Source organism: Trichosurus vulpecula, chromosome 7 (assembly GCF_011100635.1).
Source record: "Trichosurus vulpecula isolate mTriVul1 chromosome 7, mTriVul1.pri, whole genome shotgun sequence".
Lineage (NCBI taxonomy): Eukaryota > Metazoa > Chordata > Mammalia > Diprotodontia > Phalangeridae > Trichosurus > Trichosurus vulpecula.
Window position 1 is genome coordinate 4,018,556 of NC_050579.1, and position 16,533 is coordinate 4,035,088.

Genomic DNA, 16,533 nt, shown 5'->3' on the forward strand with positions numbered 1-16,533 from the left:
ACAAGCGGCTCCCCCTCCTAGAGGGCTTCAAGGGAAGGCTAAATAAGCACTGGTCAGGCAGGTTCCAGAGGCTCTTTCTTATTCTGGAGAGGCTGGCCTGGCCGCCCTCTAACCCCACCAACCTGAGACACAGATTCATCAGCTTCTCTATCATAGCCGGCAAAGAGAACGTTATAGAGGGGAACAAGCTCAGGCTCCCGAATCAAATTAGGACCGGAAAAGGAAGGCCGGATGAAAACTTATACTGTCTGTCCCACACTCTCACTCTCTCTGTCCCTCTCTCCCGCTCTCTTTCTCCCTTCCCCCCCACCTCTCTCTCTTTCTCTCTCCTCTCTCCCTCCCTCCCGCTCTTTCTCCCCCTTTCCCTCCCTCTCTCTCCTCCTCCCCCCCCCTCTCTCCCTCCCTCTTTCTCCCTCTTCTACACCCCCACTCAAAGGCCTAGAATGCCAGAAGCTATGGAATGGACACTAGGACCCTAGCTGAGGTTCTAGATGTTCAGCTGCCCCAACTGTCTTTAAGAGAAATCTTCCAGGTCCCCAATCCAAAGAAACAGACAAGAAAATCAAATGCATTTGCAAGCATGCTGCCAATTCTGGACTCACGTAATTAGTTATAAAACCAACTGCCAAGGGCTACGGTAAAGATAAATATGCAAATCTACACAGCAGAGAGTGTGCAGAAAAAATGGTAACAGCTAACATTTGGAGGCATTATCTAGAAGAAAGCCTAGTACTAGTAGGGAAGCAGAAGGATCACTCTCTGCATTTTATAAACAGGGAAACTGAGGCATAGGGAAATGAGGTGATTGCCCAGAGTCACATGGCTAGTAAAAGACAGTCTCATTGGCACTGAGAGCTCTTGCAATTCTCAAATCTGGTGATTCTGTGATGACAATCTTGGGGCTCTTGGCTGCAGCATCCCAGTTGGCAATGGTGCATCCCAAAGGATAGCTAGAAGCCCCCCAATTTTAATCAGATCAGGATAATTCAGAGGGGCTTGTTTACAGGTTTCTTTCGAAAACTGACCAAAAGCAGTCCTGGATGGCTTTTGTGGGATGCATGCAGGTACATTAGGATAATTTAGGCCAACTAAATGTTCTGAGTCCACACAACGTCCCCAAACCAAGCTGAAGACAGCAGGGTGGGGTGGAAATATAGCAAGATGGAGGGTCAGCAAACAGAGATTCCAATCAAGCTGTGGAACTTTTTCTAAGTCTCCCACTCTGTGCCCCTGTTTCCCTATCTGTAAAAGGAGAGGACGTTGGACCGAAGCCCTAGAGCTGGAAGGTGCCTATGTCTAGGGGCCTTCCTGGGACAAGGCCACTTGTGCCCACCTCCTCCTTCTGTAGAACCAAATCACTCTACGGGTCCTTCTAGACCTCAGTTTCTATGACTGTGCAAGGCATTTGCCAACATGGTTCCTAGATTAGTTAAAAAAACAAACAAAACATAAGCAGTGATATTATTGGTTTTTGGGGGGATACAAATCTGTGATTTTATTCTTAAAGGGAACCATCAGCCTGGAAACTTTGCCAACCAACAGCTGATACTCTTGAAGAACAGTGTGGTAAAGTGGAAAGCTCACTGGTTTGGGGCAGAGCCCCTCGGCCTCAGCTGAAATCCTCTCTGATGGTTTACTACCTGCATGACCTTGGGGCAGTCACTTAAAATCCCAGAGCCTCAACATCCTCTTCTGTACAATGACTGAGCTAGAAGATGGCCTTTGTGGTCCCTTCCAGGTCTGGATCTCAGACACTATGAACTTCATTTCTTAGGAGAGTTGCCTTGGGCAGGGAGAGGTTTGGGTGACTTGCCCCGGACTACACAGCTAGAAAGAGTCAGGAGTGAGCCTTGAACCTCAGTCTTCCTGACCCCAAGGCTGGCTAGCTGTCTAGGATCCCCCAGCTGCCTCTCTAGATACTCTCTACAATGAAAATAAAATAAAATCTTAATTATGTTGGTATCTTTTCTCAGGGGCATCGACATCTGTTTTTTCCGTAACATTTACAAATATGCACAGGATGCGACAGACATTTACATAAATCCATGCACATTCAGTGCTGGCTATGTTGGGAGAGTCAGAGCAGGGCAGTGAATAGAGGGCTGAGCCAGGGGTCAGGAAGTTCACAGCCCACCTCTGACATCTCCCAGCTGGGCCTCTTGGCCTCAGGGTTCTCATAAGGGGGTTGGACTACAGAGCCACGAAGGACCCTTTCAGCTCTCAATCTGTGACCCTATGCCATCGGGCCTCAGTTTACTCATCTGGTCTGTTACATCCTTCCCAGCTCTAAATCTGTGGTTCTATGAATGTGAGGTCATGAAATCTGAGTCAGCCATCTTCTCTCTCACAGCAGCAGTGGTGGGCTGATTTACCCTGAACACCTTGACTGGAGGAAGGAAACCATGTCACCCACTGTCCTCTCCCCTCAACCCCCCAGTTCACAGCATCTACTACTGAAACATCTTCTTGGCAGGGCATGAGTTGAGGCCCCTTCCTGTTTCTGAGAGTGGCTGCTGTGAGAATGAACAGCTTCTCTTTCTGGTGATGCCAGGGAGCAGGTATGACAGTCCCCTGCAGCTCTCCCAGGCTGGTTGAGCAGTGAAGAGATGGCAGGAAGTCTGTCTGATGCACTCCTCTGAGCTTAGCCCAGATTTCCAAAACCTGCCTGAAGGAGCCCTCCCTGGAGCCCTGCCAAATAGTTTATAGTGGGAGCCAACAGTATTCTAAGAGCACGAGTCTGAACAAGCAAATTATTCCAAAGGGAATAACTTAGGGAGAAGACTTTGTCCCCCTCAGAGCAATTCTGTAAATGCAAGCAGCCAGCCCTATATCTTATTACCGACCCTTTTCACCCTTTTCCAATGGAGTTTGGATGGAAATGGTCCTGGGACAAGGGGCTACCCTCATACTATCCTCTTAAAGTTCTGGGGACTGTGGCAGATGTCCATAAAGGTTTTTAAATGAATGAATGAAATAGCCTCTAGTTAACATAGACAGGGTACCAGGCACTGTGCAAGAGGCTGGGAATGCCAATACAAAGGAGAGAGTCTCTGCCCTCAAGGAGCTGCCATTTTAATGGGGGGAGGGGTGGTGAGGGAAGGGAGGTTGGTTCTGAGGAGTCCGAAGGAAGACAAAAAGAATAAACATGGCTGTGTGGATTTAACTGAACAAGACTATTTGGCTACAAGCTCCTCTGCACTGTTAATCTATTTATTGTGGTTGTTTCCTTAATATTAGCTTATTAGAAATTTGGGCAGATAGACGAGGAAACAAAAACTCTGAATGTGGGATTTCAGAAGGGACCTGGGGTATCATCCAATCCAAAATGGTAATTTTACAAATGAAGAGGAGGAGTCCTGGAGGAGGACAGGGAAGAAGGGAGGGACCCAGTCTGCTTCTTGGCCCTTGAAGGCTGAACCAGAAGAGACAAATAGAAGCTTCAAGAGAAGGAGACGTCTCCTAACAAGATCTGTCCCAAAGCATAATGGTTGGGCTGCTAGGCCCTTCTTTGGAGGCCTTTAAGAAGCTGGGAGGCAACTTCATGGTGATGGGGGGGTCGAAAGGTTTCTTTGGAAGGTAGATTGGACTCAAGCATCTCTGAGATCTCTTCTGAGTTTTTGTGACACATGGGAGGGAAGGAACAAGGCAAAGGATGATGGGAAATTTGAGGAAAACCAGATCCCTTTGTATTGGGGACAAACTGAGAAGGCTCTATGGAGGAAGTGACTAGTGCAAGATCTCACAGGCTGTGAAAACACCCAATTATTATTCAGCAAAAACTCTCACAAAGGACTTCTTCCTGAGAGGCACGGAAGGAAAATACCAAACAACTTGGACCAATTGCGGATGCACTGAGTCCCCAGGGAGCTTCCTTCACCCGGGCTCCTCCATCATTTTCCCACTAGGGCTCGCAGGCCACCTTGCTCAAGGGTGGGGCTTGTCACTAGGGCACAGATGGATTCCGGCCTTTCAGAGACCCCCTTGTGTCCACATCCCTAAGGTGACAATGATCTGGAGGTGTCTCCGTTGCCTGCGAGCTTCTGCTGGGTGGCCCTTGTGTGAGCTAAACCAAGGACTGTTGCCTAAAGCCTTGTTTGCTGCGTCCGTCTTCCTCCCCCAGTGCCCCCAAACAGCTGCAATGGACTATTGTCAGACTGTCAGATCATATCTCTGGAGCTGAAGGAAACTCAAGAGTCAAGGCCCCTCATTCTCCAAATGAGGAAACTGAGGCCAGAGAGAAGACAAGCTTAAGCATCACAGGATCATGGAGTTAGAATCAGGGGGACCTGATATTTTTTTTTTGGTTCTGTTTCTTCTTTCTCATGATTCATTCCATTGGTCAAAATTCTTCTCCACAACTTGACTAGTGCATAAATTAATTCAATGCGAAGTTATACATGACAGTTATATGAGATCCCATGCTGTCTTGGGGAGGGAGGGGGGAAGGAGGGGAGAAAATCTGGAACTCAAAACTACGTAGAACCGTGTGTGGTAAACTAAAAATAAATAAAGAAATTAAAAAAAAAAAGAATCAGGGGGACCTTTGGACATCACAGAGAGACACTAGGTGAAGTAGAGAATCAACTTTCTCAGAACTGGGAATATTTCACCTCTCTATTCCCAGCACCTAACACATGACACACAGTAGGCACTCAATAAATGTTTCTTAAATGGACCTTGTGGCAGGTGGGCAGTGGAAGAAGCCACACCCAGCCAGGGAAAGGCAGTCATTTAACAGCCCATGCACAGACACTTTTTAATTGCTTACCGTATGCCAGGCACTGTGCACACTGGCAAAACAAAGAGAAAAGACTCCATGAATTCTGAGAAGACAGACGTAGATACAGACTGGGTGATCACCAAGGTCAAATGGGATTGGGTTGGCTTGAATTCGAGCTGGTTCAGTGTCCTGCAGTGGACCAGGCACAGCACCAGGAGCTTACCTTCTGTGGGCCTGGGTGTCCATGAGTAAGCAAGCACACATTGATTGATGAATCTGCCTCTGAAGTGATGGAATCAAGAAGAAAGGTTTCATCTTAACCTAAGAACTAGAGGGAGATGAACACTGGCAATTCTAAGGAAGAGAAGGTTTGAGGAAGCTTGCCATCAGTCACAGTGGAAATTCTCAAGTTTCGAACATGCGCAGAATCAAATGGTACTTTTATTCCGGGCTTTTCTGGAAGCAGCGGTGGAAGGATGCCCTCTTCGGACCACTCAGATTCTGCGATTTCCCTGAAACCACCCCCCCTCCGGCAGACAGCGTTGGACTGAAACTTACTCCTAAAAAAGAGGGCGCATGGAAAGGCAGGCTTCCAAACCAGCTTCTGAGCTTCCTTCACGCTGCCAGTTTCTATCACCCTTCCGGGAATTCATATTTAAAAGCTACATTCAACGTTGAAGATTCTTTCAGCTGAATTATTATTTTAAACAGAAGAAAGGTTTTGTCCCATGTTCTCTCTCTCTAATTGACAGTGTGATGCTGAATTTGAAGGCACAGAGGCCGAGTTCAAATTCTGCTTCTGTGGCTTACTGCCCACGTAACTTCAGTCAAGTTCCTTGCCTCGCTGGGTCTCAGTTTCCCCATTTGGAAAGTAAAGGACCTGGACTAGATCCCTCCAAGAGCACCTCCAGTTTTAGACCTGGGATTCTTTGATTTGTGTATCCAGAGAGAATGCTATTTAGAAAAAAAAAAACCCACCACAACAAAACCCCAGAAAATTCCACAGGTCAGACTTCAGAATTGCTTTCCTCAAGCTGACGAGAGCTCCTGCAACTGATGTTTGTGACACAGGCACCCGACCCACAGAATCAAGATGATAATTAGCATATCTATTGACACTGGCACCTGTGTGACCTCAGGCCAGTCCCTAAACCTCCTGGGCAGAAGGGACAGGACAAGATGAGCTCTGAGGACCCTAGGAAGCCACGATGTTCTGCTGAACCAGCCGGGTCTCAGGACACACAATAGCATCCCTGTGGCCTGGACTGATTTGTCACATAAGTGAAAGGTGTTTTTCCAGAAGTATTGGGCTCACCTTGGCTCCCAACATGACTGGCCTGACAAACATGAGCCATGCCAACCAGTTCCTTGAAGCAGCAAAGAGAACACGCTCCAAAGACCTTCAGTAATTAACCTTCCTAATGGCCTTAGGAGGTGGGGCAAGGTTCCTTCCTTTACTCTGATTCTCAAAACCCCAATGAAGCTCGGGCTTGGTCTTGAACTTGGCTTCCTCCACAAGAGCAGCGCACGACTACTGATCAGTGGCCCAACTTGCTGTGAACAGTGTCGAACTTTCAGGAGATTTTAAAGTCAGCTCTATTAGGTCATCTTTATTCAGTCAGTGCCGTACAATATACCCCCCAACGCTGATCCCAGGTACCAGCCAACATAGGTCAATGGCCTACAGCAGGTTGGTTGAGGGGATTAACTCCAGTGGGTTCCTTTCACTTAATTGACAATTGCCTCTTTTGACTCAACTGGGAATCAAAACCCTGGACCACTTCAAAACAGTTCACAGGCCCAATGGCTGAGGACGAAGCGAACAGTCCGCTCGCTCGCGCACGCTCCTCGCCCGGCAGCTTGAGAAGGCTTTTTCTCTGTGGCTTCAGATAGCGGCAAAAAACTCCCGCTCTGTCGCCAGTGGTGGAGAGGTGTTCTTTGAGCCCTGTCTTCTTGGGGGTGGGTGGGTATGACATTGAGGTTCAAGGCCCAAATTAGGAATTTAAAGGAGGAAAAGGGGCCGGAGAAGAGAAATTCACATCTTTCAGACCATATGTGGACAGTCCCAAGGACCGCCATGCTGATCCGAGGGTCGGCCCTGATGCCATAGAACCTGCGAGGCGCTTGGCAGAATTAACTCATTAGTGTTCACTGGCAGAGCCGGCAAAGATAAAGGCTCCATGGTCTTGTGTCTGGCCTGCAGAGCAGGAAGAACGACTTGGAATTCTTCTGATATCAAGAAATGGGAAGATGCCCAGCTGAGCACTAAGGTCACCCCAGCCAGTGCACCACCCTCTCAAGAATGGGGTGCTGCTGATCTTCTCAGAAATTAAAAAACAAACACTTGGGAAAGTTTGGAGGATGTGGGCTACGACCATTATAATCCCAAGGGTTTGCTGCCCTTGCACTCTATTGGGGGAAAACAACAAGGCAAAGCTAGAACCCTGTAACGGGCCTGGGGATTATACCAGGATAGGGTGCTGGACTTGTGAAGACCCAAGTTCAAATCCTGCCTCAGATACTCAATCACCACACGACCCGGGTAGGACACATCCAGTTTGCTCACCTGTAAGGTCAGGATAACAACAGGGTTCTCCTATTCATTGGGCTGTTGTGAGGACCAAATGAGATGATGTTTGTAAAGCAATCTGGAAACCTGCCTGCTCAAAGTGTCACGGCCTTCACTGGCATCTGATTTTACCGGACTGCCCTGAGAATTTCTGCATGAAATTGAGGACCTGGATTGATTCAGACACATCCAATTTGCCAAAAACCAAAACCAGAATCTGAATTATATATTTGAATTGGGGGAACAGGAAATCTGCCCCCCATGCTTCTGAAATTGTTTGGGTAGCTCTGGGACATCCCCCATGAATGCATGGTGCTGCCAAACAGGATGAGATGCCAAGGCAAGGTCCCATCTGGGCGAATCGGGGTACAGAAAGCCCTCCAGAAGAATTAGGCCTCATCTCCACCTTTGGGGTCTGGGAGCTGCAAATGCTTCAGATGAGCCAGAGCACCCTGTCAGCAGGAGAAGCAGTGAAAAATCCCTGAGGGGGCAGACAGACGGATAGATGGACAGAAAACTCCCCAAGGAGCCTGAGGGGACGATGAGTCCAGGGCCCCAAGATGTGTCGCTCCATGGACATCTCGAGATTAGCGCACAAACACATACACATACACACACACACACACACACACACACAATGCACATACACACGCACGCACGCATACACACACACGCACACACACAATGCACAAACACACACACACACACACACACATAAATACCCCCGAAAAAGAAAGAAAGGCGAGTACCCAGCTGCCATCCCCCAAACAGACCTCCCATCTGCCACCCACAATTTGTATGTCACCTTCCCCAGACTCATTTGTACTTCATTAACTGCCATTGACTTAACAAGATTTATGCAAATGACACCATAGGAGCGCGCCAACTCCCACTGCAATCAAGTGATTATGTATGTACAATTCTCCACAGCAATGAAAAATTAATACATGACAAGCCCACTCACCGCTGAGTTGAACCTCTGGCTTTTATTTTTCTTGTTGGGGCCTTTTTTCCACATATCTATCTGGAAAGGCCCTACCAGAGAAGGAGAGCATGGCCGGCCGCCTCGGCCCCCCTCTTCCCCTCACTCTCTCTCCTCTCCCTCTGAAATATTTAAGTCAACCAGTGAGGAGAGAGGGACGGTCATATTCGAGAGAGGAAACCTCTAGATCAAAAAAAAAAAAGGAAAAAAATGGCAAACACACGTCCTGTACAATTCCAAGACAAGCGGTGGCGAAATCCCCAGCCGATGGATGGCAGAGAGTGTTGGAGGAGGGGACCTGAAGTCGAGCGTAGACAAGCAAGGCTCCCATCAAACAATTCCCTCGGGCCAGCCCATGGTGACCTCCTAGGGACTTGGCCCCCAGGCCGCTGGGGATCAGAGGATCTGTCTGAGGGCCCACATCCGAGGTGAGCTCATTCCTTCCTTCTCAGCCTCCTCACCTGCACCACGAAGCCATCTGGACTAGAAGGGTTTGAGGCCTAATTCTAAATCGATGACTTTGCCTACGTGACCGGGGAGTCGCTGCCCAGCACAGGGCCTCAGTTTCTTCATCTGTAAAATGGGCTTTTGAGCTTCCTTCCAATTCCAATTTTAGAACATTTATTTCACATGCTTCTTGTTCAACCTGGCACTCATTTTTTGGCAGGAGGAGAGGGGACTTTCTCTGTTCCATCCCCCTAACAAGGCACTAGCACCAGCCCTCGATTCTCACAACAAAGGTGCTGCGACCAGTGAGAGGGGCATCACTACCATCGTTCACCTGTAGTCAGCGATGACGGGAAATTCGTCAGCTGGATAGAGTGAGGGTTGAGGAGGAAGGGTTTCTGAGGCTGGGTACCACTCCTCACCAGGGCTGACCTCCATTTCTGATTTGGGACAAGAAAGTTCAACTCCCATGTAGGAAGAATGAGATGGGATAAACCCTATGGGGGAAAATTCATCCTGGCTTTACCTTTGGCCCCATGCCCCCATGCTAAACAGGCTGTGTACATGCTAGTTTCTGCATTGGTGGAGGGATGGCAGCTGTGCTGGGGCATCTGGACAAGGTCCCCAGTGAAATAAAAGGAAGGCAGCCACAAGGCGTAGAGCCCAGCTCAGGGACTACCCGCTGCCCATGGCAAGAGATGGTCCAAGACACAGAGAACTGGGAGGGGGAGCAAAACCAGGAGGGAGACGGACAGCACAGCAAGTGTCCAAGGGCTCCTCCCCAGGGAGAGCCCAGCCATTGATTGGGTAGGTACTGAGCTGCCCACGTGGGAGCTCAAAGTCCATCCACCCCTCTGACCTCTTCGGCTACAAACCCAGGATTTGGGGAGTAGGCAGGTGCAACTCAGACGGTCAACACTCCTAAGTTTGCTTCTGAAATCCCTTTAAAGGTACCTTAAAATAATGAGCAAATTAAAAAAAAAAATCCTTTTTTTTTTTTTTACTTTAATTTGGTTATTCAGTTGACTGTAGCTGAAATGGAAATAAAAAGAGAGAAAGCTTTGACACAAGCTTTGGAGAAGATATTTGTCAGACTTATCTCTAGTTATCTGAAGACCTGCCTTTTAAAAGGACCACAGAGACACATCCTGGCTCTGCCACTGCCCAGCTGTGTGATTCTGGGCAAGTCACTTAACATCTCTGGGCCCTGGGTCCCAGTTGCGCTAGATGTCCAGGAAGGTCTCTCTCTGCTCTGTCTATATCCTTTGGAGCACCAGGTACTGTGGGGGGCAGTAAGGATACAGAAGAATGAAAAGAGAGCATGGGGAAGGGGAAAGGAAGGATAAAAACAAACAACCCAAGACAAGAAGAGTCCTTCTGCTTTGCCCTGCTTCCATTCTACTGAGGGCATGACAACATGTACATGGCTAGCTTCCTCCCTCCAAGCCACACTGCCTCGACGAGCTCTGTACATTTCCACTATTCACTTTCCGCAGATGCTGTCTCTCTTTTCCTATGCCCTTACAGACCCTCCGCCACAATGTGAGCTTCTCGTGCACAGGATTGTTTCGTCTCTCGTCCTTATAACCCCGGTGCCCGGTCCCCTGTAGGTGCTTAATAAATACTTCTGGGTTGTTATACAATGATGAACAGCTCCCGTGGAAACAAAGCTCTTTTCCTGCAAAATCTTCCTTGTCTACACAGGCAACATAAAGAGGCACATCCTCATAGGCTTTAGGAGGCACAGATTCTGATCCAGAAGGACCTTGGAGATGATCTAGTGAATCCAAGTCCTTCATTTTTCAGCAGAAGGAAACTGAGGCCCCGAGACCACACAGATAGTAATGGAAGAAGAGTGAGATTTGACCTCCAGGCCTTTGGAACCAAATACACGACGATGGGCATATCTATAAATAAAATAACTATTTCTAAACATCATAGAGACTTAGCTTCCTATAAAAGACAGTCTTCAGAATGAGAAGTGAATTTAGAATTCTCCCTAGAAAACAAGTGTGAGCTTTTCCTGCCCTAGAACCCCAGAACCTTCTATCTGGAAGATCTCACTGATCAGTTTCAGGTTCCTGATCCAACTGATGAACAAGGAGAAGATTACATGACTCCCACCGTAGAATTCTTCAGTTTGGGGCTCGCATGTGGAGAACCACCTCTAGATATCCCCGGCGGGGCCTCTGGCTATGGACACTCACAGCATCTAACATCAGACTTTTTTTTCATGTTGGTTAGTTTTCCTGAATTATACTTTGCCTCTTTTACATTCTTCCTTATAAGGCACGGCTCCCTGGAAGGAGGAAGGGCACACTGGAGAAGGCTGATGGTATACAAAAGGATTAATACAAATTTTAAAAGAAGGAAAAAAAAGGATAGTTTACTGCCACAAGCTGGGCTGCCATCCTCTCATCACGACCGAGATTTTCATGGGATTTCGAAGTTTGCAAACCTCTTCCTGAACATCAACTAAAATGACTATAGACATAATCACCAGCATTCTACAGAAGAGGCAACTGGGGCTTGTTGGGGGGGGGGGGGGGCGGGGCGGGCAGTGACTTTCCAGGATCATACATCTGCTGATGGACAGAGATGAGACTGGACCCCAGACTGCTCCATGTTCAAGCCCAGCTCTCCATCCTCTGAGACCCACTCCCTTTGTGTGTGACGTTGGTCTGTCACTACTTGGACTTGGAAACTGACGACGAAAAGGCTTTTAGGGACTGCATAATACTCATTTTACGCCTGACAGTCTATTCCAATCCCCACATATATTGGAAATCTAGCCAGGAAAAGTAAGTGTCCTCTGCAAATTAACTGTGTACAAAATTGTGTTACGGTTTCAATTAAATCACAGCCTTACGCTGCTCAAATCGCGAAGCATTGCCAATATTAATAAGGGTTTCCACTAAGTTAAATACAAGAATTGAGGAAATGCATTGTATTAAATTTTGCTAGATAAAAGGAATACATTTCTTGATATCAATTTCAAAAATGAAAGAAACGGAGTTAAGTACATTAAAAAAATTGTTCCACTATAAAGAGGTTTGACAGCTATGTGCATGGATGCAAACTCTCTTTCCCTCTAGATACTTATAAATATGTTTGTTAAAGGTCTGTATAAAAGGGGAATTGAGGAATAAAGAGACACGAAGACAGTGATGAAGAAAGAATCAATAAATTCCATCGGGGGGCGGGGTGGGGGTAGGGGGTTGATGGTAAAGCATGTTTTGACCAAAATGCTGCCACACAACAGAGCTTGCTGGCGAGAGAGGTCTCTTTCATATCGTGGGCTCTGAGCTTTTCCTCACGATGTAAAATCCCCAGTTCAGAAGCTCATTAGAGTTGCTGTGGTTCCTGATAACATGCCAGTTTTTTTTTTTTTTCTGCTGGCCCCTGGGACCCAGTGTTAGAGGAAACCTGGGAAGAAGGGCAGTGGTGTGCCCTTGGCTGGATGTTGTCAGTCTCCCAAGTTCAAGGTTTGTCCTGGGTGGGGGACTGCTGGGGCTCCTTGCTATGAGCCCAAAGTCTGTACTCTCCCACGAGGCCACAGGCTGCCTCCTCCTGATACAGAGATGGACATTCAGTCTCTCTTTGCACCCCAGGCTGTGGACATGGGACATCACAGCTGCCCGAGAGAAGTTACAGAGGCCAAAAGTTATTTCCTGAAGTACCTGAACTCGAGCAGAGAGGGCCAGAACATTCTGCTCAAAGAGGGATGAGAAGCAGCACTGGAGGGAAGCACATTAGGCGATGGCAGAACAGGGAAGGATGAGAATGAGCCTGAGATGGGGAATGCCTAAGAAACAAACACTCCTTTTCATTCTCTTTCCCTCCCTTTCATTCTTTCCTTTCCCTTCTTTCTCTCTTTTCCCCTTTCTCCTCCTAACTCTCCCTTCTCTCCTTTATTTTCTCTTCCTTCTTGCTCTCTTGTTTATTTCTCATTATCTTGCTTCCTAGTGCCTTTCCACTCCACTCCTTCCTTCCTTCTTCCCCTCCCTCTCTCCTCATCCCCCCCTCATCTCCTTCCTTCCTTCTTTCCTTCCTTTTTTTCTATTCTTTCTCTCTCTCTTTTCTGGTCTAATGGAACAGTAAATATCAGGTCGATGAGTCACTTTTAGCTGCAGGAAGAACAATTCTCCCCCTCCTCCCAGCCTTAGTTTGCTTTTCAGAAAGCGTTCAGCACCAACACTGGGACCTATTTATTTGTATCTTCCTGGTAAGCGTCCCCTGACCAAACAATGATCTCGCCCAAGAAACAACGCACATCGGTCCAGGCCATTTCGCCTCCAGTTCAGGGGCTAATGAAACCTTGGGCCAGGCCAGCCACCCAGGCCAAAACAAACCCTCCACTCCAAATCCTGTTGTGTAATGAGGAAGTTTAATTAAGGCCCCCCATTACAGCTGTAAATGTGCGCCGATATAATAAGGTCTAAATGAACCCAAGCCTAATCAAAGTTACAATTCCTTCATTAGCAAATTACAAACAAGGGCCCACAGCTGACACACGGGCTTAGATTATCACAACTAATTGCCTCGCTGTTACAAACCAGCCTGAAACGGTGTTCAGATGTCCGTGTGCGAGGGCCGCATCAGGCGGAGGCTGGATCACAAGGGGCCCTTGTACCGAGCTCTGATTTACCCCCGCGGACCAGCAGCCTCGCCAGGCACAGTGCAGGGTCCAATCAAAGGCCGGCCACAAAGGCAGCCTTTGAAGCCAGCTCAGCCTCCCCAAGCCCTCCATATGCGAGCGGGCAGACTGCACTTCATTAGGCCATGTTGTCACATTCCCCCTCTTCTTATTCTAATGATCCCATTTTAATACACACAGGAACCTCTCCTAATTGATGTCAAGTGAGTGACTTCCACATTCATCAACAGAACACATCAAACACGGTCGGCTCACAGGCCCAGCATCCTCGAGCGAGCATGAGGCTGAGGTGTGGCTCCGATGGAAAGGGAAAAAAAAAAGGATAGGGGGGTAGAAAAGCCACGTACCTGCTTAATTGGAATTGCACGGCCACTTCCAATGCTGTCCGCTCGACTCTCCAGGCTTTTTTTCTCTTTGTCTGGGTCGCTCCCTTTACGAGACTGTAAAGAAAAGGAAAGTTAGCAATCGGGAGAAATGTAGCAGTTCCTAGACGGTGTTCTGCCCCAGGGGGAACACGCTCTGAAAACACAGATTTGGGTGACAATGCACATCCTAAAACCACTGAGTTGGGCCTCAAAACAGCTCCATTTTCCTCTCTTGCCTCCCCACCACAAAATCATCTTTTATTTTTTTTAAGAGTTCAAAATTCAATTACTGGAAACCAATGGACCATATAGGAAAGTAACGCCCAACAGGAAAAGGCATTTTCCGAGCCTCCATTAATAGTAACAAGGAGGAAAAAAAAAAAAAAGAGGGTTCGGACTTCAGATTTGGAAAACCTACTGTTATCGATTTATATATTTAATTAATGCTGGAATGACTTTTAAAATTCTATTAACGACTTGGCAGGGCAGTTTAATGGCACGCCCTTGACTAGTCACAAGTTCATTTAATTTTTTTATTGCTTTGGGGAGGTGAGAAGGCAGCAACCTCAAAGTCAAGTCAGTGTCTGATTCTGTTCTGAACTAAATAAATACAAATCCCGAGAGGAAGCATCCTTCAGGCACCGTGGCGAGGCTCAGCGGGGCTTGGAGGCTGAGGGTAAGAGCCGCGGTTTCTCGGCAGGTCGGTTTTGCTGAACGAAACAACCAGGGCTGCACTTTTTCCTTTACAGAACCGAAGAAACACACAGTGAGTTTACTTAAAGCAAACCATCACGAGTGCCCCCACCTCAAGGCCCTGTCTTTTATGGCACGAGAACGTGTGAGCAAAATGATTTTCTGACAGATTTATTTTATTATGAGAGAAAGATCTGGGACTCGTCCTCCTTAATAACCTCCCTGACAAGTGACAACTTCACTCCATTACTTTTCAATGGGAACATTACTCACGCAATATTGAAAATGGGGAAACATTTTCATGTGCTTTTCAAATCTTAGATGATATATGAAATGGAGGGAGTCATGGTGTCCGGCGCGACGGTGGCAAGAAAGCTTGTGAAGCCCAAGTTCAAGGTGATGGGGGAAGTGTTAGCAGTGCCAAACGAGATTCTGAATACCCGGGGGAGTGACTGGCGCTGGCTCTAGATTCAGAGGCCTGTCGCGATCCATATCCAGACCCTTTTTCAGAACTGGTGCAGAGGATGAGTTAGGAAGAAGAAGACCAGACCATTACGCCCAAGGCAAGGTAAAGGAATGACAATTTGGTTTGGTTTTGGCCCAGATTGGTGACTTTCTCAGGGTATGTGTCCATGGGCATGAGGGAGACAGTCAGAGTCTGAGTTACAGACCAACTGAGAGGGAAAGGGAAGGGACGGTTGGGGACTTTCAGTCTGGAAAGTCCCTCCACCAACTTGTTCTCTCCCTCTTGCCTTGGATTCTTTATCTGAAAAGCTCCCTGCCCTTATCCCACGCTGCCTGAAATCATCCTTTTCAGTGCGTATCCCACCCCACCCCCCCAGACCCAACAGAACGCAAACTCTTACCAGAGGGCCAGGGTGGCGCCATTTGAAAAATCTTTGTATCCCAAATACCCAGTAGGCACATATTAAATGCCTACTGAATTAGATTGAATTTATGATGACTACAAGGTTGAAGAAGAAAGAACAAGATTTCTTCAGCATGGTTTTAAGGCTGAGCAACCTTTCCCCCCTTGATTCTTTGAAAAGTGGCAAATTGCCTGTATGAATCTATTCACACAGATATTCGTTTATTGAATTATCTCCAGCCATGTTGGAGAAGTTGACTGTATACAGTTGTTTGGCCTTCAGTAGGTGTTCGATATACTTTAGACAGTACATTCCTTCTGCTGTCACTTGGTCAACCGGAAAGTATACCACCCCCTCAACCCTGAACACCAGTGAGGCAAACAGCAGTAACACGGCCTGGTTTTTCAAATTTGAAGAACTGAGCTAAGTCTATTCTGGTATCATGGGGTTGAAGATGCTGGCTATAGAAAGATGATTCCAAACCAAAAAGAAATGAGCCAAAAACAAGCCCTGGCCCTCACTGCCCTGCATGCCTGCCCACATGGCACTCACTCTGCCAGGGCACATCCCTGACAAATGGCATCTTTTGTTTGGTTTTGTTTGACCAGACTTGTGACTCCATCCCTGATGGGGGCTCCACACCAAAGAGGTCTTTCACCAAAGCAGATCATGCTCCAGTTCATCTTCTTAGAGAGACGTGTCCAGGGCACAGACAGGTTAAGGGATTGGTCCAACGTCACACAGCTAGAATAGGTCACAGGTGGGACAAGTGGCACTCTTGAACAAACAGTGTTGTCACCTGGATCTAAATGTAGACTTCCCTGCTAAAACGAGATCTCTTCACCAGTCACAAACATAAGAAAATGAGGGGAACATATCGCCCATTGAATTCCACACTTCCAGCCTTCTAAGATGGACCAGAAGCAGAAAGATGGTGAAGGAATACAGGGTGGCTGGTCAACATCATCCCATGCCCCCAGAACTGGCTTGCCACCAAGGGACCAAAGCCTTGAGAAATGGACAGGCCTGTCACGAGGCCCATCTCTTGTCACTCTTGGTTTTAGCTTTCTTTTGTGCTTTTTCCTCCCCAAGTAATTAGAAAAGGCTCAGATGGACTCTCCATATAAACTACCTACATGCAGGGACTCAGAGATATCCTGAGAAATTCTCCAATGGAAGCAACAACTACAAAGAAATCCCACTGACGTAGTGCGTATAGGTGCCAGGCTCT

At 47.5% G+C, this 16,533-nt stretch overlaps 1 protein-coding gene across 4 annotated transcripts in view; it reads right to left on the bottom strand.

Moving 5' to 3' along the window:
* The window catches only part of AGAP1 (ArfGAP with GTPase domain, ankyrin repeat and PH domain 1), a 676,738-nt gene that overhangs the window by 287,017 nt on the left and 373,188 nt on the right, over positions 1-16,533 (bottom strand). For all 4 annotated transcript variants that reach the window (XM_036766640.1, XM_036766638.1, XM_036766642.1 and 1 more), the window contains one exon: positions 13,723-13,815. In XM_036766640.1, the coding sequence (XP_036622535.1) occupies positions 13,723-13,815 (93 nt within the window). The remainder of the gene's footprint in view (positions 1-13,722; positions 13,816-16,533) is intronic.